This window comes from Falco punctatus, assembly GCF_963210335.1.
Source record: "Falco punctatus genome assembly, chromosome: 6".
Taxonomy (NCBI): domain Eukaryota; kingdom Metazoa; phylum Chordata; class Aves; order Falconiformes; family Falconidae; genus Falco; species Falco punctatus.
The window spans coordinates 76,780,021-76,806,961 of NC_137585.1; the positions used below are offsets into that span (position 1 = coordinate 76,780,021).

Sequence of the window (26,941 nt, forward strand, 5' to 3'; positions counted from 1 at the left end):
AATTTATGTGAACCTAGATCCGATATCTCCCACTTTAAAAATATAGTCTTTCTCCTTTTAAGTAACAATGTTAGGGTAACAGCTTTGTCTTTAATTTGGCTGAAGAGTCTTTTTTTTTTTTTTTTTTTTTTAGAATCCAATCCAGCTCCATGATTTACCATAAGGACCATTCTGCTAGAAATTTAAAATTAGAAAGAATGTTCTCAGCTGTCTTAAAATGCGGACCAGACTGCCTAATCCTAAAAACTGGAAGTACATTATACCATTAAACCGGTAAGGAAACGTATACTACATGGGCATGCTTTGTACCATGCCCTGAGATGATGGGAGAACAGGGAAAACACTCCTAGTTTTTATTTACTTGTCCACTGAAAAAGGGGAAAAAAATTAAATGGGTAATGTACTGTGAGTCTGAAAAATCATGACAGTCTGTTACTACAATCAAAAATGTAAATTAGAAGGCTGTATTTTTTCCCTTGTGAAGGTCACATGGTTACTTTCACAAAGAAACTAATTATTAGCAGTTTCTAATTAATATTAGCTTCTTTTCTTTTTATTCAACGAGCCACATCATATTACCTCATTAAACAGATTATTTACTGTATTGTAGATCAAAGCAAAAGTGAGAATTTTCATTGATCAAATACACAATGTTTGCTTCAGCATTAGTTTCGATCCTCTCAAAAGAGACTGAGACTATATGTTTTACAACCCAAAGTAAGGATTCCAGAACGAAATAAATGGGCACTTCCAACCACATCCACTGCAAAGAAGGAACTGTAGCAACTAACCCTTCTTTAAACTCTACAAGGTCTTCTCTTGCATGACAGTTCATAGAAATATAACCCAGGGGAAAAAAAAACCTGCTTGAAACCAAAATAAAAGTTCTTATTAAGAAACTTAACTATCAGCTGCATTTAAAAAAAAACAAAAACATTTTGTCCCGATGTTCAAAAGTACTCAAAAATCAAAAAAAGTATTTTCCAAGTCATAGCATAAAAATTCCTTTTCAATTGTAGCATGGAATTATAGTACTTTTTGAAATAAAATTGTCTGCTGTACAGTAACAGCAGTGCGATAATTGAATTATTTATGAAACTTGAATATGAAAAGTTTTTAGTACATGTGTAGTACAAGCCTTGCTTGAGTAGAAGAAAGAATAAGGATCTACATTATCTTTAATGAGATGAACAACCTCGAAGTCGTACCAGTTTATGATAGTCTCACTAGTCCAAACAGTTCACTTCAACCTCACAGAAATTAAACCTTTTTAATCTTTCAGGACTAACCTACTCCTCTTTTTTCAGGTATCAAGTGTTTGAATTACTTGGAATTCTTACCTTTGCTGACATCCAAAGAGCAGTGTGGGTTGGAAGACTGTGCGATTTAAAGCCTCCCCGTCTAAGTCATACCAGCCTCAAAACTGTATCTAATGTCAGAGCAGCCTGCTCAGAGGCCACACTGCAGACAACCTGTTCCAGTGCCTGACCACCCTCACAACAAAGAATTTCTTCCTAATACATAACTAGAATTTCTGTTTCTAAATTGTGTACATTGCTTCTTGTCCTATCCCCACGTATCGACGAGAGAAATCCAGCTGCCATTACTCTACCTGTGCTGAAGAGATTAAAAGTTTCCCCTTTTATTAGCCTTTTCTTCTTAAAGCCAAACAAACTATTTCTCCCACGACCTCTCACACAGTATATGTTGCAGCTCCCTCAACCCCTTTGTGGCCCTTCACTTCACTAAGCCAGCGTCTTGTACCTGGAGCCCCAAACTGCCGAGTCCTGAAGTACTGAAACGGAGCACTCTGGCTGCTGTGCCCTTCTACACGGTTAGCTTTCATCACCACAGGAGCCCACCACTGACTCATGTTCAGATTGTCTCCCAGGACCCCCCACCTCATGCCAAGCCTGCCATCCATCTTCACATTTTCAGCTGGTTCTTCCTTATTTGTAACCAGTCCAAAGTGCATCTCCAACCTGTCTCCTCACTGAGACACCCCATGCTGAGAAACTGTCCTCAACACACTCCAGAAATTTCCTTGACTGCATGTGCTCCACCAGAGCAGATATCAAGGCATCCCCTATAAGGGCCAGCTTATTCCAGCTGTCTAAAGAAGGTACCTCTCATCTACTTCTGAAATTGGCAGCCAGTAGCAGTTACATACCACGATGTCACCCTTATTGGTTTCCCCCCTGACCATGACCCCATTCTACAGAAAAGATTCAAACATTTATGCTCAGCTCCTCTTCCTTGGCCATTTTTCCTACGGTGCCTTCCTTTATCAGGCTACTGCTGCTCTCTAGGCATCTGAGCTGTCCCACCACGCCTTTGTGCTCACAGTGAGGGTCTAGCTCTGCAACCACATGTGGATTTCTAATTCCTGCCCTCTGCTCGCCATGCTGTATGCACTTGAGCCAGGTCTCCCAGTCATGGTGATCAGATAATGCACTGAGAGCCTCCCTCCATAATTTTGTCCTTCAGGTCCCTGTCCTGGCTGATCCCACTTCTCACTGGGTTGCGGTCACCATCCCTGATGGTCCCACCTGGAAGTTCTTCCCTGCCAGGTTACAGGAGCCTGTTGGCAAAGATGCTGTGAAGCTGGGCTCAGAAGTTCTCACCTTCCTTCCAAAAAGGGGTTGTTTTCAGCCTGGACCCATTCAGAGGTCTGGCTTACAAGCAGTGTAATTGAGGTAACAGTACACTGCCACAGGGAGCTACTAAACCTGACTTGGCTGCTTAACCCAGTGTATCAAGAAATTTAATTGTAATTTCTCAAGTTTTGGCCAAAAAACAGTGCAACCAAAGCAAAAACATTCCAAACAAAAAAATGACATTTACTGAAAACTGTGGATATTTGTATGTACATATAATACAAATACACACATTCCCATTTCTTAGCAGGCAGCTCAGTTTGGCTGGAGCACTGCATTACTACAGCTCCTTATTTCTGAGCCACCTAGTTGTACAGAACTTAACGGACCTAAAATTTCAACTAAATACTAACAACTGCATCAATCAGGTTATTTAGCTAATTCTCATTGAAGAGGTGATAGGCTGATATTCACCAGTTGACATACAATAATAATTACAAAGAAACTAACCACTTAACAGATCGCTTATGAATAAAACAGAAGTAAAGTTGATGAAAAATACAAATTGCCTAAGTGCCAAAATACTTGGTTTGTAGGTATTAACTGTGAATAGATTAATAGTATATACAAAACCACGGAGATATAGCTAAGAGTTTTCCTTGCTGAGACACTATTTCTCCTTAACCTGTTCGGTTTTATAATGATAATATATTATTTCCCACTGTTTTGATGTTTTATCCAGATCTTATTAAGAAGCATGATGTGTCAACCAAAACTGCAACTGAATATGAATATCCTTAGATCTAACTTTTTAATTTCTAAAGCAGCTCAGGAAACTCCCTGATCAGTGAGAAAACTTGATTAAAAAACCAAACCAACCCACACACCCCCCCCCAAACCAAACCCCAGCATGCAGAAATACAGGATATCCAGAAAGATGCTCTTGCAACCCCACACCCCTCCTTGGCATCACCAATAATACTATCCTTATCCTAGATATTTATTAGTAAAAGTGCAGAAATACCATAATTCTAACCTTCAAACAGTCAACAATGGTAGAAAAACCCAATTAAAACATTAACAGATCTTACCTGTCGAATTATACTTTTTACACAACGGATGGGAAGGCCTTGATAATTGGACTTGATTATCCATTTTAGGAGATGATGTCCAAGCACTTCAAAGACCATGCAGACATCTGGGATTTAATTAAGGATAACTTCCAAATAAACTTGTTGATGAGATCAACACAAATGTTTGTGTACTGGCTAAAGCAATCATCACACTGTTCAGAAGGAAAACAGTTCCCCCTAAAATGAGCAGAACATGGTATATGCTTTGGTACTACAGTTCAAACATATATAAACATATCAAGGAACAGTGCCCGAATGCAGAACAAATTAAAATAAAAAAAATTAATTATGCAATTCTTGTCAGCTATTTCTACACGTTAACAGTAGCATTAGGGTGAACAATGAAACAGGTAACTGTAAAAATAACATTCATTTTTGTTGTCTTTGAAATAGCTGAAAGTACTGATTTGGCCTATTATCTCTAGTTTCTAATAAATTTTCAATTATATGAATAGAAGGTTTTAACAACAAAAGTCTGCAGCAACAGTGTTTTCAAAAATGAACTGTGCTGAACATCTTTTTGATTAGGCTCAGTTGAGAATACTTGACAACAAAGACTAAAGTAGTAAGAGAATGGCTCCCTTACCACCTACAGTTTTAACTGCAGAGAATAAAGGCAATCACCAAAGAAGTCAGGAACAAGAATATACAGAACTCAGAAACAATATGCAAAAAACACAATGCCAAAAAATCTAATTTGACCCAGCATCTATTATTGGCCGCCAACAGAGGCCAATAGCAGATGACAAGGGAAGAGCATTAGGAAAAAACAAGATGTAGGAACTTCCAGTGATTTGTGGTTCAAAGGCTTCCCCTTTTATATAGAGAGAGATTCTACAGTTAATATACCTGGGTAGGTTATTTTTCTATTGCAAAAAATACTCAGATATTCAAGCTAATTTAAGTTTAAAGATCCACAACATTACAGCAAGAAATCATACTACTTGTCTGAGGATTAACTCAGCATAGTCATGAGCTTGGAATGACCTTAACGTCACTAGAATCAGAAAGAATGTTCAAAATCTTAATTATATGACACTGTAACATTGCAAAGAATAATGTAATACAAATAACAGAAAATTAACTTATTGAGAGATACTGCAGGAAAATCTCAATGGATGAGATTAGACTGGATCTCAGAGACCGTTCATAAGGAACTACACCGTTAGGGGAGAAATCTTACCTGGCTTCTCTAAGTTTTATTAACTAGAGTTTTAGCAGTGATCTTAAGAGTCCATGACTTAACTTGTGTCAAAAGGAGACTTACTTTGTCTATCAGTCTATCATTTACATTCTTCTCAAGTACCTACCTATATGCATAAACTGAAGTTTTAAAGTCTACATTCCCTATGTTGGAGTTAGATCAAAACTAGAGGGTCTCAAGGCTGTTCAAAGCACAACATAAAGAACTGTAACATTTTGATTGCTGCTAGCCGTTCCTCTCGCTTCATGTTCTTTAACTCCTCTATTAGAGGAAACAGTGAATAGTCATTTCCCAATCATACCAACCAAGTCTACTCACAATATTATAAAACTGTTCCATTCAGAAGAGGAAACAGTCTTGGTTACTTTAGCACACAAGCATCCAATGAACAGAAGTCACTAGTAAAGCACACAGCCATCAAAAAGGATGAGCAGAGCACGTTAGCTCTGTAGGGCTTATTAACTTAGCCCACGCGCTGAAGTTGCACCGCTACAGGAATGCTACAGCAACACAGATTTAAGAAAGGCAAGACACTGCAGCATTCAGAAACGAAATTTAGGACACCCGCCCACAGTTCTTCAGACCACTGCTGCTGCAGACTCTCCAGTGCACGTTCCCGCCATTCCTTGCACTCGGAGAAGTGCTAAGGGTTGCCAGTAACCAGAAGAGAAAGATGTGTAGGAAAGTGAACAGCGGAGAGGCAAGGGGAGGACACGGAGAAGGAACAGGCAAGGAAGAAGGCAGAGGCACACAGAGACAGAGGGCCACAAGAAAGAGAAGGGATGTTTACCTGAAAAAAAAAAGATTGCAACGTTTTGCTGGGAGGACTCAGACAAACTCAAGACATGTTCAGTACTGGGGAGTCAACTGGGATGGGAAGAAGACATACAGGAGGCTCAATGTTTAGAGTAGGTATGCAAAAATGTGACTGCTGTCCGATCTACGGTCCTGACTTGAAAAACATTAACTGTAAGCCAGACTGCGCACAACAAAGAGTTTGGGAAAAGCTGTCAGTTAGCTATTAGGAAAGCAGCCTTGCAAGCCCCAGGATCTTCCTACAGCACCAACATCCTGATAGATGAGTGTGTCCAAAAAGTCCTCCTGCAAAAATAAACCTGAAGCCCACTCAGCAGACATGCCTCTTAGGAAATGCTCTTCGAAGCAGTTTGGGGGATGTCTGAAAGCAGGAAACTGAGCAGAGCAGCTCAAGTGAGAGCAAACGTAACACTGATCAGCTGACAGGCTGAAGTACTTAAACCTTTTACTTGCTGACAAAAATCCTACCTGTAACTGTCTATCTACAAACACATTATAGGAGCATTTAGAAATCTGATGCGGGTTAAAGACTAATTAAGCTACATAAAATAAGGCTCTGGTACCATCATAGAACACTACTGGACGTACCTCAGTTGCTACTCTATTAGCAGCATTTCAGCTCTATGGTATTTAATTAGTGCTGTATATTCTTTGGAGATAAATTATTACAATTATTATAATGTCTGATTCTGTCAGGAATGTTTCCATCTTCATTATTTAACTTGTCTCTCCAAACGCTTGTTTCATTATGTGACAATCTGAATCTTTTATTAAAAAAATGCTACACTCAAATAAATATTTAAGGCTCTCATAAATATCCAGTGCAGACAAACATAATAATCTACACTTACTAAAAAGACCAAAGCGCCCGATTTCAGGAATTCCATTATTTCATGAAATAAATCATAATTGCAACCTTTTTAAAATGTACAAGTAGTTAAAAAATTATCAGTCTACTGTAGCATAACACGTTGTTAAAATCCCTCTGTGTATCAACGCTTATTTCAGCTCCTAGGAGAAAGATGACTGTTTCCAGACACACAGTGCAGGCCAATGGCTCCGCACATTCCCATCTCTGTGCTACATCGTTCCTGACAAGTTTCCCTGTTTGGAAGCTCCATGACATTTTGTGATATTAGCCATCCAAAGGATTCACCCACCTCTCTTCTGTCTTGCTTTAACTTTTAAATGCATTCCATAGCCAATAATCAAGCCTCTATGAAGCATATGTTGTTTTAATTTACAGTCAAGGAACAGATATATAGAGACGTGCTCAAAGGAAGCTGGAAACAGCAAAGCATGGAAAAACTCTCAAATTACTGTATTTCTCTCATCCTGTTCAAATCAGTAACACTACCGTAGCACTAATAAGGCATTTTTAAAATGGCAAGAAATAGCAGCAAAATGTTGAAGTCAGTTACCTGCTCCCTCCCAAAAGAACCTGCACCAAAGATTATTTTCCCTAGAAGGTAAAAAGGAGTTGATTAAATAATCAATGCAACCAACCACTGCTCAAATAAGCAACGCAACTCAGGACGCACAAGCTGTTCACAGGAAAACTTGAAGTATAAGATACTTGTTACCATATTTTCACTGGTGGCTATGACTTCAACAGACTTCCAGCTGTAACTTAAATTTGAGTCCAGTACAGCTCATCCTGTCTACTGTAGCTTTCTGAAAAATGCACTTCTCAGGAAGGAACATTTGCCTTCCACATAAAACAACTTCTGTACTGCCACTTTTCAACATGAAAGTAACACTGAAATAGAATGAATCAGTATCAGCTGTCCAGTTTTAATCTGCTAACACAAACCTATTTGAACCCTTTTTTTTCTTCGCTAGTATGTGGTCTCCTTTTGGCTTTGTCAACTTAAGTGCTATATTTCAAAAAGATAAAAGTTTGGACATGCTTTCAAAATATTATCACTAACCAAATTTACTCTTCAAACTTCGAAATGGCTCTTACCCTTAATAAAGATGTATACATACATAGCAATAATTGAAGAATATTAGTGGGAAACTGCTCTGTTAAATAGATAAAAGTTATTTCTATGTATAGTTATGAATGCGTTTTCTTATCCCCTGTTTTGTTGTGGTTTTTTTTTACATATGTTTTACAATGAAAACAGTAAGTCAGATTTCTGATTTCTACAAATAAACTTAATTATTTTTCAGTCATACAGCTGTCAGCTGAAAACTCAAAGTGCTTTGGTTGGATTAATTATTTGTGAACCTAGTTAGACAAAATAGATATTTATAAAACAATTCTTAATAAGCATCTTAAGTCATAAATTAAAACCTGCGTTTTGTAGTACAACAGCAGCACCAAGAAACCCTAACCCGGGTTATTCACCTCACTGTGTTAAGCAATTTCCTTGATCACAAACCATTTATATCCAGGTTGAAATGACTACTGGCAACTATATGGTTTATTTTAATTCATTTTAATTTGATGATAAAACCTAGGAAAAAAGACTGCACTAACTTCACCTACTTTCTACCATGGTAGTGGACCACTGAAGCAATGAGGAAACAAATCAAAATGGGACAAACGATGTAGTTAAGATGTCATTCTATAACCGAGAATACTTGTCGTCACCCCCCTGCCCGCATTCTCACTTATCACAGATCCAAAGGCTCCATAACTAATGTCAAGAGGCAGATGGATGGGATGAAAACCGCTTGCACACATCTCCCTGAAAAGATGCTTTCTAGTGGGCATTTAGGTTTCCTGACAGTTACCTCCTAGATTCCTCTCCTAGAGGATGAGAGTTGGTGAAGAGCATCTTAACCTGATCCATTGAAGACTGCAGGCACATCACCAAAAGCAACTTAGTGTTAAGCGCTCTAAAGCAGGAACCGTCTCTTTGTCTGGTAGTGTGACACCATGAATGATGAGGTCTATTATCAGGGCTCCAAGACACAACAAGCATACTCATAAATACCAGCTGTAACAGTAAATGAAATCACAGTAATATAATAAGCCGCTAAAATATCTAATACAATTAGCAAGGATAACTCACTTCAGCTCAACTCTAAAATCAAACATATTTAGACTTCCTTGAGAACAATATTCAGTCATATTTTACTTTGTCTCCTTTTTTTTTTTTTAAGGAAGCATTCAAAGACAAAAGTTTAAATACCTTTGCCAAAAAACAGGTTAACACCTGGCCAAAAGAGGATCACATAAACAAGAGAAGAATCTCCATGCCCTCACATTTTCCACAAGAAAACAGAAACCAGCTTCTTTGTGACACTGATGCTTTCTTTCCCTTTACTAGTCTAGAGCAAAACACATTTCCTGTAAGCCTCGGTTATTAAAAATCTTTTCAGTAAACTCCAGGTTTTAAGTAAACTATCTCTAGTTCTAGCAGACCATGACAAGATTCAGAGGAATTTTTTGTTGTTTTGCATTGTGTTTGGAAACGCTAAACAACTTCCATCCACTCCAGTGAGTGCGTTATACACTGGACTACTCTTTGCATCTACATATATTTCTATGCTACATATTTAAAGTAAGACCAGCTAGAAAGAAAACCAGAACTGAACTCTTACTTATATCAGTAAACCATTTTTAATGAAGATGCCATGTTTTCAAAAGGATACGAATTCCATTCATTCCAGAAATTTTGAAGTCATCAATTAGCTGTACAACCATATCCTTGTTGGGATCATTAGGGTCACTTTCACGAACCTAAACCAAGAACGTAAACAGTAACATTTTAGGAGAAAATTCACTTTAAAATACTAATTAGTTACCTTTCCACATGAAGTTAAACAATATTCTGGAGATTCAGAAATCATTCAGAATAATAAGCCAGCTATCCAGGAAAAAAAAACAAACGTAAAAAAAGTTTAAGATCAATATTCTGCTAGGATTTTTTTTTCATTCATTATTACTATTATTACTGGTATTGAGCACTGCATTGCATGAATGATACTTACACATTTAAGCAGCTTTATTTCATCCAAGGCTGTCTCTGTATAATGCTGGGCACTTTTTACAACTTTCATTGCAACAAACCTTTTCCCCCTTGAAAAGAATAAAAAAATTTACAACAAATCCTCTGAGCTAAAACAGACATACTTTAAATACTGGGAAATTTTAAATAGAGTATTTCATAACCTAATGTAGTCTGACAGAAAACACTGAAATTACACTTAAAACCCACTTTCAACCATACTGTGTTAACAGTCGATTTATTGGATATTTTGTCTCCTTGATGCTAATGTCTTTAAAAGAGGAATTTGGTTACACTTTTATCATTCAATCAAGGTATAATTATATTTTTTCATTAAAGATAGATACAGCAGAAATAAAAATTCAGCTCACTCTCACATGTTCAAGACAACATGCACATTCAGTAAGCAAAGATAATTTGTAAAAGGAAACAGAATTACACTTATTTCTGAGAGCTTTTATAAACTATACCCTTAACCAAGAGCAAAGTAAGACTGCAGACATCTTTATGCATAAAAAGATAGTAAACACTTACATAATTTTATCATGCATGGAAAACGTAAGTTACTGCAAACAAAATAATATAACATATTAAGAAAAAAAATGAATGGAAATAGTTTTCTTACTGCATATCCCAGCATAGCCAGACCGTAGAGAAGTGTCCCCATCCTAACTTTCTAATAACATGATATCGGCCATTGAAAAGATCACCAATTTTCACTGGATGATAGCCTCCTTTCATGAAAAAATGAGTAGAAAAAGAATATTCAGAAAACAAACAATAATTCCCAGGTTTTCAAGTAATTCTTGTAGTAGAAATCTTTCTCTTCAAATTGTCCTGCCCTATAAATAGGAAACCTATTAGAAATAGAGAAAATTCTACTCTGATGTTAAGCATTGTGCCCTACTTGGCCTGGAGGGAAAAAAATCTCACGTCCTGTAACTACTGTAGGGTTCATTCACCCTTCTCTCTTGACAGCTTTTATTTGTGGCAATATAACCATCTGTTCTCCATTTCCCCAGGCTTATCTTCCACTTCACAGAGAGTATAGGAAAGATCTACATTATTTCTTTATCATATTTGAAGCCTCTCCAGTCAACATATTTTGGATGATTGCAGTATCTCAACAGAGATTGTTTTAATTCCCATTTGCTTTCTACTAATAAAGGCAGCAATAAAATACTTCCTGAGAAAATGTTACGAACCACGCAGACTGTATTGATGCTCTTCTGCTTGCTCCTCACCCACAGCAGCAATGCATTTTTCTCATGTCTGTTTTTGCAGTGAGGAAGAGAGAGCAGGCAACTATGGGCTTGAACTGTTTTTTAATTACTGAAGTCTGCAGTCCTAACTTACACCACTACACAGGTCCTCAAAAAGCCCCCTTGACAGGAAGACAACAGGACAGAGCAGGCTGGAGCTTAGGTTTCTAGCTAGTGTGAGGAGTATAACGAAGCTTTTTAACTCCTTCATATTTTAAGAGGCATGCTTCCTCCCAGTGAAACGTAGAGGAAAACAGTGATCACACAAGATTATTATTCAGTATTTAACATGCTAATAATAACACGTACAATTTTGCCTAAATGGCAAACAAATAATAAAGCTGCACCATGCAACCCTCCAGCACACCACCAGCAGCCAACTCAGAGCAGCTGTCAAGGAATCACTTCTTTGGTTCTTTCTGGTCCTTCACAATGTCACACCCAACTGTCCTTTGGCAGGATCCTCAGTTACCAATTATTTCACTTAAAATTAGGAAAACCTCAGATCATTATGTCTAATTTGCTATATTTGTTTTGAAATCCCATTAAAATCTTGTTAGAACTGGTGCCCAGTTAAGACAACAATGTGAACTTATCACTTAATTCCTTGGATTTAAAACATGGACTTCTCTCTTATCTCCTTTTTTACCTGTGGAACAGTGACATCGCTTCTGGATATATTTGGATCTTTTCTTTGCTAATAACATATTTTGTCTAAACAGAAGTTCAGTAGTTTGTGTACTTTTCTCAAATGCTTCCAGAGCAGATTAATAATTTTAATAGCCATACGATTGAATGATAAAGGTTAGACATTCAACAGAACAGTAATTCTTAAATAATGTATTGCTTTAGAAGTTTGTATGTCTAAACGGAAACTCTAAAACACACACAGCTTCGGTAATTGTATGTTAAGGTGTAACTTCAGGCTTAGCAGACACTTGCTGGTTTGCTCACAGCCTCAACCAAAAGCTGACCCATCTGATAGGGTTGTAGCTGCCCGGGCTCCCACACGTTACGCTGCTGGCAGTGACTCAGACAGCTTGGCCCAGAGCATCAGGGAAGCAGCACTCAAGTTCTTTGTCGCAGCAGGGGCCCGGCTGAACCAAGCGAAAGCGATGATTTGAGATGGGCAGTGTAAGTCTCTGCTATACACAGCATCGAGTGCATGTACCTCCCTGCCCACCTGCCTCCCAGTTTATACCACTCCAGAGGGCCAAGCATGTTCACCAGGCACAGAAACGAGTCTGCTGTGCATCGGCAGCACGCACAGGCACACAGAGCAGTCGGCTCCCCCAGCCTAGCAGGCAAGGTGCTGAAGTTCCTTCTTTCCCACGACATTTTGCACCCAGATATGAGAACAACCTTTAAACTTTTAACCTATAATAACTGTATACTTACAATCACATACAACATGTAATTTCACAAACCAGTAGGTATACAGACACCAATGTTTTCAGTTAAAATACAGCAAAGAAAAAAGGCCCTAGTTCAGGAGCAGTACAGGGCATTACAGGAAGACTGAGACATACAGAACCAGCCTAGGACTAAGTCCCAGGGACCCCTCCTTGGGGAAAGACCCCCCCCTCCCCTCCATCACTGGGAAGGAAAAGCCCATGGAAAGCTGCCAGGACAGCTAACCTCGCAACCTAAAAAGGTACCTTCATTTCCACTGCTGAATTGTGTCAGCCTCAGTAAGAACATGCAACGTTGCCAAGTGGGAACTTACTTCCCAAAGAAAAGTCAGATCACTTTTGGAACACCTGACTGGATTTACACTCCAGGAAAGGAGTGGGGGACACTGACGTAGAATTGTCGACTGTTATGCTGTCCACTTCATCTGCAGTAAGAAACGGCAATAACCAACATAAAGCCCAAGTCTACTGCAGCTTCATTATTACAGCAATTTTTCTGAATAAACTCATATACACAAATCCATACTGAGAGAACCATTAAAAACAAAACTAAATTTTAATTTGGCTATTTAACCATCCTTGCAGTAACAGCTGATTAAAATATTTAAAAATCTGGATAAATATAATCATATTTTAAGACAGCTATTGACTGGTTTTAAAAAAAAAAAAAGAAAAGAAAAGAAAAAAGTATTATTACTCTTTGGTAAATCCATAGAACTCTACCCAGGACGACAAAGTGACAGATGTGAGTGGAAGGTTAAGAGAACATGCAGCAATTTTACCTTTCCATTACTGAAAAGGTTTGCATTTGTGAAATTAATCAAGTCTGCTGACCTGACAGCAAGAATTACTCAAAACAGTTCCACATAATTCATTATCACAGTATCATTTCTTCCAATTTGAGTTCTGTCCAGCATGTATCATTGCATGAGAACAGTGAGAAGTAGACTTTATTCTCTGTATAATCATTATTCCTTTGCAAACAGATGTAATTAGAAAAACTGAAAAGTATTTAACATGCAGTTTTAACACCTCTCCACAGCTTGCAAACAGGTTTTAAAATTCAACAATACAAATATTTCTGGAATGTTTTACTATTTTCTTCAATATCTTGTCATATTAAATCATTCCTTAACAGTTGTATGGCTTCAGATGTATTAGGAAAACACTCAAAATTCATGCAGCCTTTTGTACTGCTAGAATGGTGCTAATTGAGCCTTCAAGTATATAAAACAACGTTTAGTGCAAAAAACCTACTTCTAGACAAAGTATTTCCTTTTTTAACATGTTAACAGCATAACACTCAACTATGAAGAATTTTAATGCAGGTAAACATTATTTCTAAGAATACCTGAAGTAAATAAACGCTTTATGAGTGCCACTCTGCAGATAGCTTCAAAGGGTCAAAAATATAAAAAATTTGGGATAGTTTTTTTCCCATCAGAGACAGGAAAGAGAACACCCTATGGAGGAAATCAGTCAAAGACACTAAAGGCATGTTAATAAACTGGGGGTTGCCAAGTTATTTTAGTAAAATCTACGTACTGCAAGAATAACAATACTATATATGTAAACGCAAAGTTATTTTAGTTCCTACAGTACTGTCATAACTAATTATAGCAATACACCAGCATATGCTACAGATACCAATAGCTCTAGCATATTCTCTGAGCATATATATACACACTTCACAAGATACTTTCTACTGTCCTAAGCCACAACATAAGCAGTCTTGGAAATAATCGATTACCATTCCTGCACACATAACTCCTTGATTATTCATGTCAGCAACATACTCATTTATAGGTTGTGGACAACCAGGTAACGACACGCTTAGTTAAATGCATTTTAAAAACTGGTGTCATCCTATGATGAATGTAATTAAGCTCTTCATCACACAGGAAGTATTTCTAAATAGTAGTAAAAAGAAAGCATCTATGCGAAGTTAACGGGTTGAGAAAAATTATGCGCTTTTGGAAAAACAGTATTGGTATTTGAAAACACACAATGTGTAAGCAGCACTGCTGATAATGTTACAAAAAACCCTGTTGTCCTATTCACTGCAGCACATGCAGAAAAAGTCTCACAGCTAGCTAGCCAGCTACATGTACTCAAGAAAGAGGGTCAGAAAAATGAGATCATTATTCCTAAATGTCTCCTGAATGTATTGGTAATTGTAGCTGGCTAGTTCTACGTTTGTATAGGGAATTATTCCCTTTGTGAACTGGATGAATGGGAGACATCTCTAGGGGGCAAAGATGATGATCAGAGAAGCAAAGAATTCCAATTACACCCACGACACAACAGGCTCTTGAAAAAAAATCTCCAAGTGTTTCAAGGCTTTTCAGAAAAGAAAAAAATCCTAGCTTTACTGCCTAAATACCCCTTCAAAAAATCACATAGTTAGACTTCTGATACTTTCATTCCTTAAACAAATGAAGATTTGAAAAGCATTTGATGTAAATTCAGTGACACCAACAGAAGTCATTTCACAGATTTAAAGAGGCCCTGGAGGATGCCCAGGGGGAACCGAGGTCAGTCTACTTTACACTGATGGCTGTTAGTTTTCTCTTTCACATCAGGTACTACCTGAAACTAATCCTGTTTCTTGCTTGAAAATACTATTATGACTATTTACTAAACACCATGTAATGTGGTGAAGGTGTAAGCCCAGCACATAGTAACATATTCTTTAAAATCTGAGATTAAAAAAATTAGTAACAAAAATACCCTGGCAATGGGAAGTACAGTAACAGGTAAAATGTGGAATTCATTAAAAAAAGTAACTATATACTCTCTCATCAAAACTGCCCTCCTATGAGATTTCAGATCAGGGTTGAGAACAGATGAAGTATGCTCTGTGTCTCACTCAAAGGTCCTGGGAGATTGACATTTTGGAGATAAAATTAGGAAGAAAAGAGACACTCCAGTAATATGTGATAATTTCCAAATATTTATCTTCCACGCTGTAAATACAGGTAAGGTTACCCAAAATAGAAAAACATACTCAAACTAATAAAACACCTCACAAAAAAATGGAAATAACGTATCTAAAAGCCATCCCTGGAATTCTTTTCCAAGTAACTTACTCATTCCCCATACCGAATATAAAATAAACAAACAGAAAGTCCACACGGCCCCAGATCATCCCAATCTGGCCATTGAATTTAGATTCTTATGGCGACCTTCCTTCAGTTCAAGCCCAGCAGACCAAAAGCAGGAAATGTACTGATCAGTCTTACAGGAAATTACGGTCAGAAAATAGGTAAATAAATCATCTACTGAAGCAACAAAAACACTGTTCTCGCATAAACAAATAATGATTATGACATCTAAATGAAGCAAAGCTTCAACCATCTTTAACACACTTCCCCCAATTCAGAGCTCCAAAACCAGAAGAATTCTGAAGAACCCTTAGTGTACAGAAGTTGCCTTTAATTTTTCAGGAATCTTGGAAGTATTCTCAGCATAACACGCAGTTCATTGTAAAAGCACACAGATCTCACTACTGACCTGCTTATAGTCACAGAGACTTCAGTTAAACAGGTAACTTATAAGCAGGCTGTATACTTAGACTGTTTTTTCATTTGTTTTGTGATCTAGCTTCTCCAGATGGTGACATTTTGCAAGAGATACTGGAACACAGACAACAATGGATTGTTTGAAATTAAATGCAGCCCTTACTTCAGGGAAGAATTAAGTGGGGGCCTTGAAACACTTAATCTCAAGGAAATAGAGATGTTTAGAAGTAAACAGATGTTTAAGCAACAAATCCTTACTCACTGATGGAAGATGTTACAGATACCAAAAGTTATCTTAAGGAACAAATGTGCTGTAACAGAAATATTTCTTTAAAAAAATACAAACATGCTTTAGCAACACGTTTTCCTTTTCCCTGCTGTAGACTTCATTTAGTTTGAGTTTACTGTTTGTTTTTTCACTATTGGTATCTGTAAGCCACCTAAACATTTGAAATATCACATATTAATAAAACTTCTTACACCAAAATGCAGTATTTTGAAGAATAATTTCAACTGTTAAAGCTGAAAATACAAAACACTTTTTCCAGGATGGGAGAGGGGATACTTAAAATGTCCAGGCTTACACAGAAACTTCTGATTAAGAAGACATCATCATATCTGACGGAGAAAGCACTTCTTGGTATGAGGAATACAGCATAACACATATAGTCAGTGTGCATGCAGTGTTTTTTGGCTGTTCAAAAACATTAATCTGAAGCGATAAAACTTTGATGTTTCCTAAAGTAAATTCATATCCTTGAAAACTAATATGATAGATAAATTATAAATAACGAGTCTATCAGCTTTGGGTTTTCATGTAAGTACACTATACGTTTTACACTAATGGGAAGAGACTTGCAACTTTAGCAGCGACATTAAACAAACATAAGTATTGATGCTATTGTACTGCACTTTCATGTTTTCTTGCACTTAATGACATTTACAAAATGAATACAGCAACTACAAGAACTCCAGAAATCAAGAGCTAAACCAAGGATGTAGAGAGCTTCAGACAACACTGAGGGCTCGGAAAGACAACATGAAAAAGAAGCATGTAACATGGGCTGGTGCAGGTGAGACAAGAAGGGGAAAAATACAGGTTAAAAAATAAATGTAGTTGATGTTGTTAAAAACATCAAGGCATTTTAGAACTTTTTGGAGCATGGGAGGGGTTGTTTGTTTTTGTTTGGGTGGTTTTGTTTCTCTTATAACTAACATCAATCAAGAAAAGTTTCTTCACTATTGTTATAACTAGGACATCAGGAAGAAAACAGAGATGCGGTATTCATACACTTATTGCAAAACATATAAGCAGGCTATGGCTAAGCAAAAAAGTAAAGCTGAAGACAGTTGTGCATCTGGACCTGAAATACACAGTTGTTCATAATCCTTGTATAAATAAATTCTGTAATTAAAGATCAGGTTTTTAAAAGCCTCACAAGAACCAGTGTTAAGGCTTGCGCAACAATGCTTATGCCCATCGACACCGCTGAATTGCACACACCTTTACAGTAATCTGCGGGATCCTCTTGCTCCTCATCATCAGACCCTAAAATCTCCTCCTCTGGCTCTGGTGGTGTAGGCTCCGGCAAGGGCGGAGGTGGGGGCGGGGGTGGAGGTGGAGGTGCAGAGGGAGCTTTCTGTTGAGGCTCTGGCCTGAAAATGAAAGACAGTGTATTTAGTAAAGAGCTTCCACACAGGGGTAACAGGGGGAGGAAAAAATGCCTTGAAAAATACTAGCAATGCATCTCACTTCTATTCTCACTGTCATCTTTCCTGTCACCTGTGGGACCCTAGGGAGGCACCTGACCAGACCAAAAGCAGGTCTCAAGTAAACTTGGACTTACTTGCTGGAACAGCTTGCAAAAGACAGATGAAGTATATTATCAGATACAGACAAGCTTTTAGAATTTCTGATGAGCAAGTAATATGTTCGACTTATCTTCCTGAGCATGATTGAGAAGAAGTATTTTTCAGAGAATATCAAGTTATTCAAAAGGTGATAGAGGAAGGAAGAAAGATCTTGTTAATACACAGCAAGAAACAATCTTCTAGCAACACTGACCCAAACCAGACGACTTAATGCACTTCTCATCTGTAGCTGCTGCTAAAGAACACGGAAAGCTCTATCAGTATACAAAATACTGAAATCAGCTATTAGGAAGTAAGAGAGAAAAATTAATCTTCCTAGGTAGCCTATGACGCACTTCTAGAACTCACACAGCATGCTTTAATATGTACCAACCGAAAAACAAAACAAAACAAAAATCACCAAAACCAAACACTGCCAACCAAGACATGGTTTTCCAACTTGCATTGCATCACCAGTTTAGAAAAAAAAAAAACCAAAAAATGATATGTTTTAAATCCTATTCTGAGACAGGCTGTACTTGGTATTGCTAAACACCTACAAATTAAATTTCCAAATTCTGAATATTTTCAATACACATAAAAAATTAAATCTGGGGTTGAAGTATACCTGTTTATCAAATAATTAAGAAAGCCTTCTCCAAACAGTTTGACACAGTTATTTTTCATATTCATACTTCATAAAATTAAAAAATATATATTTGCCAAATGACAGCTTGCAAAATAAATTTGCAAATTAACTTGAAGCATTTATGCCAACAAAGGTTTCCATAATTTGCCTTTGTAACTACTTCAAATCTAAGCCATCTGAAAAATACTGTATTAACAGTAATTTGTCATTCATACAATAAAAAAAAGAAATCAGTAATTTGCTATTTCTTCAGCTCCTATAATTCAGATTCAAATACTTCCTTGATCATGAGTAAAAACTGCATTTGTTTGTCCCACCCCTATAGTCCTCCTCCTTATAATTCCTCCCATTTACACACTGTGATTGTTCAAGACAGACAAAGCATTTGGAGTCTAAGAGTACACAGTTTGTCAGAAATAAATTCCACTGGCAACATGCACCGCCTGCACAGCAGCTGCTATTATGCTTTTGCTTTAAAGGACATCACTGGAAGTTGCACATACCAAATTTATCTGCCTGCTACCCCTTCCAGATAACAGCATTCTTCTGTTCCTTCAGTATATGGTCAGATTTAAAAAGAAATATTTTAAACTAATTTACTAATGTTTAAGTAATAATAAGAAATCTTATAATAAATAAATTTATGTAATTTTAAACTGCGTAAAGCTTAGGATAGAGCAGAAGAGAGAGAAGGGATCCATTTGTAGGATAAACAATAAATATGTTTGCATGTGCTTCTACTTACATAAATTACGCTTTTCTTGCCTTTATCTTTCCTCTTTTGTTCCCAACAGATGTCTCTATATTGTACATTGCAAGGAAACCACACCGATATAGCAAAAGGAAGGTACAGCACGTTCTCTGGCCAGTTAATCTTACTACATGATAGATGAGTGGCCCTCCAGTAGCCTGGTTTCACAGTGTCAGCAAGCCGATGGCCCCCACACCCAGTCTGATGTTGGCAAAAAGCTTTAACCAAACAAATCATGTGTAACAGTCTACATTATAAACCTTGAAACCTCACCTGCTGGGCACAGGCCATTTTGGATACACAGATCAAGAACAACGAACACTCAAAAATTAATAATACTAATGATGAGCAAGAAAGATAAAGGAGAGCAAAAGAGCCTGAACTTCATAAATGGATCTGAAAGCAGTGTGCCAGGTAACAGAGGCACGTTCATCAGTGCTTGGACTCATTATTTTGGACAGGACCATCGGTTCACTTCATTCTGACCTCAAGTTTCTATGTTGTTGTTTTGATCACGTAAGATGGTACAAATATTGGAAAACCTAGGGTAGGTTAGGACAATGTGGCACAGGGGTCGTAAGTTCAAAAATCCATTGAAGCTGTGTCAATTTTGTCTTTAAGACAGCAACTACTTGGTCTATTTCTGCACACGATAAAGATGATGCTTTAAAGAGAACTGGAAATATTTCTGGAATTGAGAATCACACATTTTGTCACTCATTTTGAAATAAACATCAAGGAACACCAAGAATCTCTCTTCAAGAGAGGAAGAAGTGTACAACTTTAGATTTCAAAACAGCCAATATCTGAATTTATTCCTAGGGAAACAGATGAAAAAAAGACTCAGAAGCAGCTCTACTTTCTCATACTACTATATTTAGTTTTATTTTGAAAAGGGTTTTTTCCTGTCTCCAATCCTAGTTGTATTTGTTATTCAGGAGTGTTGTCTTATTGTCCTTTGTGGACATCTACTTTATTTCCTTATGGAGTTAGTTATGATTTTATCTGTGAATAGCAAAACACTGTTTTAAAGTCAGGAAGAACTTTCATTTGCCCTTTTAGTTGTGCTTGCACCTTTTGAAGCAATCAAATACTAGTACATGAAGAAGGGTGAAGGAAAGAAATGCTACTGGGTTACATCAGTCTGCTAATTCTGCATTATTGGCTTATTTTGCCATTTTTTGCTTCAGTTTCGGATTTTTAGTGAGAGATTCTTAGCACTGTTCTTATGTTTTGTTCACGGTCATATTTCTGGGGTATACGTAAAGATCAAATCTTTAACACTTGACTTGGCTGCTTAAATTCTGCCTGCAAGTCGAATAACACATCCTGGCATCACCGATGGTTGCTCTTCTGCCAGTACACAATTTCAGAGTTAGGTAGGACATGAGTCAATGAAAGAAATCAGATTTTGCCATTTTTTTAGTAGTCCTTGTGTTGAATTGGAAAGAGAAGCTATGATGAATGTTTCCACAATATCTTCCTTTACAATATATGGCATGAATATATACATTATTCAGCTTAGATTGCATTTTTCCAGTATAGAATTTGCTAAAACGTGAATTATTTTTTCTTCAAAGTGGACTTTAAAACATCTTTGGCATTAAAAGTTCAGCTGTTAAGAACACTGTGAGTAATACACATGCATGCTCACCTCCATTTCCTTTTCAGAAACATAACTGTCAAAACCTACCATAACATAAGCTATTCAACAACTGCATTATTTCAGGTTATTACTCTTTCTTATTTCCTAAAAAGCTGCATGCTATGATATGCATTATGTAACATAACTAAATCTGTTTTTCTTTTTTATGAAGTAATCATTTGCTGCTCTGGGGTCTATCACTACGAGATACTATCACTACTAGATTCATCACCATCCGAGCATAAACAATTAATAGAAGAAGATGACACACCATCTCTAGACTCACAGTATTCTGTCAGTAGGTATGCAGAGAACTGACCATCTCCACAGGCTACAATGACAAATCTCAGAGCTGTACTGAAAGTAGCATTACAAACAATAACAAACACTAGCCAGGATATCTTATCTTTTAATTAATCTGTTTTAAATGGACAAAAATAGATTTACCGCAGAGTCCAATCAAAACGCAACGGAATCCTATTTTTACCCTGCTCTTAGAGGGAATGCTTAGTAAAAGACAAAGTAAAAGTTGAAGCATTTCTCTTCTGCAGTGAACTTGAAGCAAAATATGCCAGAACGCCGATTGCCCACCCTAAGAAATACAGAATTACTGACAACTTAATGAACATACTGCTCCATGTTCCAAACAGGGAACGCCCAACAGTAAAAGCAATCTCTGTAACATTACAACCTGAAAACGCTGGAAAAATTCTATCATTAGAAATTCAGGAAGAACTGTTCAGGTTTTTTGTTGTTGATGTTGTGGGGTTGTTTGCTGTTCTTCTGTTCTAGAAAAGGCAAAACAATAGCAGCAAGGGTGATTAAAAACATGAAATGCCTTCCATATGGGAAGCATCTGAACACACCAGAACTCTTCAGTCAGGAAAACAGATAGCAGACATCTATAAAATCCTGAGAGGCACTGAGAAAGCAAATAGGAAATGACTGTACACTGCCTCTCCCCATGTAAATTGAGCCAAATTGACAAAAAATCTAAAGAAAAAAAATACTTATACAACATGATGTTAAAAACTAAAGCCACCTTTTTTCCTTGGGTATCATGGATAAGAGGAGTTACCTAAGTTCAAACAGGGTTCAGAGATAACTCACAGAAGAAAAATCAACCCATAGCTAATACTAAGCCACCTTTGAGTCACGAAGCGTATCAGCCCCAGATCACTGAATCTGGCAAAGTATTCAGTGTATCGGGCCCAACCCTGCACCCTTCCACAGGCAGCCGCTTGTGTTGACACACCTTGGGTCTGACCTCACACAGTCACTTCACCTTCAGACATTCCTTCCTTTTCCTCAACAAATGAATGACTTCCATTACTAAAAACCAAAACAGACTTCAGGCCTCTTTATCCAAAAACCCCACACAGACAAAAAACCATGTGTTTATTGTTATTATCAAGTAATGGGTAATAACAGATTGCAAGGCAAGACTGCTATACAACAAGATTACTTGGAGAAATCTTCATGATGTTCTCCAAGGGGAACAGGCATATAACAGGAGGAACACTATGAGCACTGTACTCTAGGCATGGTGAACTACTGAATTTATTAACCTAAAGACTACTTTTAGGTAAACAAAACTTTACCTTCAATGTAGCTAAAACCTTCACCTGATTCTCCCAACTTAGGAGAGCGTTGTCTCATAAGGAGAACAGACTTGAGTCAAATGATAAAAACAAAAAAAAGGAAGGAGGCAGAAACTGGTAGCGATAAGCAAAGAATTACTTCGATCTAAGGGAAAAACAAAACTCTTAAGACTTTCAGATCAATGCAGCCAGAAAAATTTTTTGCTAAGAGAAAATACAAGTAAAATGAAGTTAAAAGGACTCCATCTATTTAATAAAATAAAATTTGGAATAAACTGTATTCTAATGATGTTACTAGACTCCCAACCTGTCTGCAGAGGCTCTTTGGGGAATTTCAAATTAAAAAGGAAAAAAAAAAAAAACCCAAAAAAAGAAAAAAACAACAAAAAAAAAAAACCCAAAAAACAGGAGGCAGGGGGAGGGCAAACATCAGAAGAAATGTGCTGTAAACCTCCTAAGAGATGTGAGCTTTAGGAAATCTATGAGTGGGTGTGGGTCCATCTGGAAGGAGCTCCAGCTATGCCTCCCTCCAGTTCCAGAAGGCAAATCTTTCATGCTCCCGAGCAAGGCTCACAGGTACTGTAGAGCAAAGTCTGAAATCTCTACACGCAAGTTTCTTCCAGCTGTTACTAATTGCTTAAGGACTCAGTTATTTGGGTATCTCTCTCTTGTTTGTTCAAATGGTGTCTGCTTTACCAGTTGAACTCTTGCCTGTTCTTTTTCCCAAATGCAGATTTAGCTTAATTAGACAGGTGTCTTCTAACAGTGAGCTCTTTGAACTGGAGGCAGCCTTAAATGAAGGCTTTCTAAATAAACCCACACACATACAACAAGCAATAAAAACAAAGAAAGATCAAAACAACCCTGAAGTTCTTCTTCAAGGAACAAAATGATACTGTATATTTCAAGTAAGATTTTAAACTGGTTATAATTCTGAATAATTTAAAATTTTAGAGCTATTATGATTTATTTGTAATACTATAGGTTTTTTAAAATTATGCCAGAGGTCACCTTACTGTTTGTAGAAACAAAGTCTATAAATCCAGAAGGAAACAGAGCAGCATAAGGAGACATGGTTTTTAACTAACTCCAAGAAATTGTTAATGTCAACTTCCAGAGACAGCTTTGCTTTACATGAAAGATGCTATATGTGTTTTATTCTAGTGCAGAACTATACTACAATTTCCAATTCTAGAAAATCCATGCATAATAAGAGAGACTGTTGGCAAGTCACAAGCATGAAACAGTTTCTACATTTGGTCATTATCAAACAAAATCATCAATCCTCCTGAGACTTAACATTCCTTCGAGAAATACCATCATACCATCAAACATTAATCGAAGCACCAGTGGAAACCCCTCCTGGAATAGAGCAGGCTGAGACATGGTAGATTCTGTAACCTCAAACAAACAGCAAGACAGAGAATGAATTTTTCATTCCCACCCAGCTTACTAGCCTTCTGGAGGCAACCTTGGGCTTCAACATATATCCAAACTCAAAGCAAAAAGCCAAGGAACTCTGCCTTCTTCCATTCTGAACTACAAGTACTATAAATCAATACCATTTCAAGCAGCTAGTACTGCAGTCTTACCACGCCACCACACCAGCCTAGCAGCAGAGTGCTGGTGCAAAGAGAGATCCTTCCCATTCTCTGCTCGTCTCCATAGAGCTTCTCCCGTGCCTCAGTGCTAGGTCTAGCAATTACACAGCCACAACGGGTAGCGAACCCATGAACCGGGCCCCCTCGCTCTGCAGCCACATCAGAGGCAAGGCAAGCAGGAGGAACACATTGCTAAGGGCAGAGCTGAGGGGAACCCGTAGCAGCCTGCCATTATATCAAATCACAAGTAAGATGTAGCAGTAAGGTCTGTCAGGTTTGTAGACATTAGAGGAGGTAGCTCTTTTGGGCTTTCTCTGGCATGGATTTACACCAAGTTCCCAGAAATAACTGGTTTCAAACTCTGCAAGTCAGTCCCAAATGAAATTTTATTCTCAAACACATACAATTCTGTTAAAATGTTCTTAAGACAGCAAACCAGAAGCCAAATCTATCCACAAAGCTTCAATCTTTACTGAACTTGCCAAGGTATTATGTTTTCCTCCTCAAATACTGTTTTTCTTGCAGAGTTCTACTTTCCAGACCAGTCACCCATTACAGACTTGCAGAGGAAAAAAGTCAACAGTTAAAAAAGAAAGAGCAGACCCAGCTGGTGATCCAAAAAGAAAACACCTAGCTGTACACTCAGCAGCTTACATTTTGCCCATATTTCCAGTCATCAGTAAAGTGTTACAAAGGATGAAAAAGTTACTAGAATTTTTTTTAAAAGGCACAAATTCCTAAAAGCCGAAGAGGAGAAACAGCCATCCTAACTTTGTGGAATATGTACTGATCAACGGAGAATACATAGTTTCTTATACACGCATCCTAACATGCCGAAATGAAACCTCCACCCTGAAGTCAGTCAGATAAGGAACATCACTCCAATGTAATTATAGAAGCCTAGTTAAAAACCAAGCCAGTCTCATACACCACATACGGAGCTTCACCTTCTCCAAATCCTCGTGCAGTCCTTTCTCACGCTGCATGGCTCCTTCCTCCGTCTCCCTGCATACGCACCTCCGCTTCTGACCGATTAGAAGACCTGACAGGAAACACTGGCACGCCACAGCAAAAGTAGCCACAATTTGCTTTGACTTCTTTTTCCTCCTGCTATAGTTAAGCTGAGTGATGGATTACTTTTAACAGAATGACTCATAAGTGTATAAATGGAAATTATTTTTTTTACTTTCTTTTTGGTGTGTTACATTGTCATACTATTTAATGTCTGACTTTATCTTTGGTGTGTTAAATTACAGTGTTTCTAATCTTTCTATTAAGAAGACATAACCAGAAAACATGCTGCTGTTGGTTCAGTATCTTACTGTTGCCACTAGCAACAAATCTGCAAGTTTTGAAGGGGAAGGGGAAGAAGCACCCCTTGCTCTCCAACAGCCCTATCTGCCCCTGGAAAACTTAAGATTTAACTTAATTTGGCATCAAAATCACTTAAGTCAACGACCCTTTGAAGTAAAAGGTGGACTCAAATATGAATTCATAACTAAATTATGAAATATGGAACTTAAGCCTTTGTTTATCAGTACAAGCCAACAACTTCCTTAGAGTTAATATAAACATACATACACTACAAGGAAGTATATTTACAAGTGTTGGAAACCATATGAAGACAACTGTGATAGTCTTAAGCAAAATAAGAACCAGATCAACAAATGCAGTGTTTTGCACCCTTTTTTACCTATTTAACAGCCTAGTAGAAAAACTTCATAGGAATAGTGAAATTGTAACCCTTCACTTAATTTCAAAAGCAGTCAGCAGCAGAGTACCTCTTGCCTTTATCCCTCACCAAAAACCACCCTGCTAAAACGTTAATCCTGACTTCACGTGATCATTTCAATGCAGAAAAGCGTTTTTCATCTCAGCGCTTAGTTAATGTTTGGAAGACCCATCCACCCAGTTAGTGCAAATTCATCATGCTCTGGATTATGTCTTGGAACTCAAGCCTACAAGCAATGAGAAAAGGGTAGGCAGACAAGCCTTTCCTTCGGATGGAACACACACTGAGAGACCCAGCTGGCAGGGGAAGAGCCTGAAGGAACAAGGCTGCATGAATAAAACAATTAGAGGAACCCAAGAAGTTTAGAGGAACCTTGTCTGCAGGAAATACTAAGCATTACTGCAGTGATAAATTCTGAATGCCACAGTTGGAACTCTGTTGATACCAAACTTCACCTTGTTAACCTGCAATGAGCATTTTATTTACATTAACAATCCTAACTCCTTTTCACTAACAGACTTTCTTCCAAAATGAAGGACACAAACACCCTCCCAAACTTCAAAAATGCTAGTAACATATATAGTAACCATATAACTTTACAAGAATTTTAACAAAACTCTTCGCAGTTTGTAGTGGCATTCTGTGAAAGAACCCATGCTTGCAGCGCAGTGTCAAATAATAAAACAAAGTTAAACAGCAGTAACTTAAAACTTTTTATCTTAAATATCAGACTTAAGTTGCAAATATAACTATCATTCAAAAACATGTTGCCAGTGTTCAAAAGTTACTAAAATTCTTCCATTTGGGGTATATAAGTACCCATATATAAGTACGTAAGTATATACGTTAACAATAAGTAAGTAAGTACAATATACAAAATGCGTGCTTTGAGTTTCTTTCTATATATTGATCGGTCATGTTTATTTAAGTATCCATTTTCATAACTGAAATACATAAAAGCAGCAAAGACATTGCAAAGTCTAGCAGCAGTTGAAAGTGAGAAAATGGAACAGACATGTCTTTCACGAAAACCCATTCTCACCGAAATACAGATGAACAGCAAGCAGCTGGGTTTAAAATACAGCCTCAAATACTTTGAGGGCTGCACTTATACCTGGAAGTGAACAAAATTTTAGCATCCATGCTTCTATTTCTAGGATTATCATAAGCAAGAACTTTTATTTTGAAACCTGGACATTGACCA

At 37.5% G+C, this 26,941-nt stretch overlaps 1 protein-coding gene across 7 annotated transcripts in view; it reads right to left on the bottom strand.

Moving 5' to 3' along the window:
- SRPK2 (SRSF protein kinase 2) overlaps positions 1-26,941 on the bottom strand; it is a 148,134-nt gene that overhangs the window by 32,729 nt on the left and 88,464 nt on the right. For all 7 annotated transcript variants that reach the window (XM_080391955.1, XM_080391956.1, XM_080391960.1 and 4 more), the window contains 5 exons: positions 17,412-17,563; positions 10,338-10,446; positions 9,696-9,783; positions 9,357-9,444; positions 3,689-3,795 (listed from right to left, as the gene is read on the bottom strand). In XM_080391955.1, the coding sequence (XP_080248081.1) occupies positions 3,689-3,795; positions 9,357-9,444; positions 9,696-9,783; positions 10,338-10,446; positions 17,412-17,563 (544 nt within the window). The remainder of the gene's footprint in view (positions 1-3,688; positions 3,796-9,356; positions 9,445-9,695; positions 9,784-10,337; positions 10,447-17,411; positions 17,564-26,941) is intronic.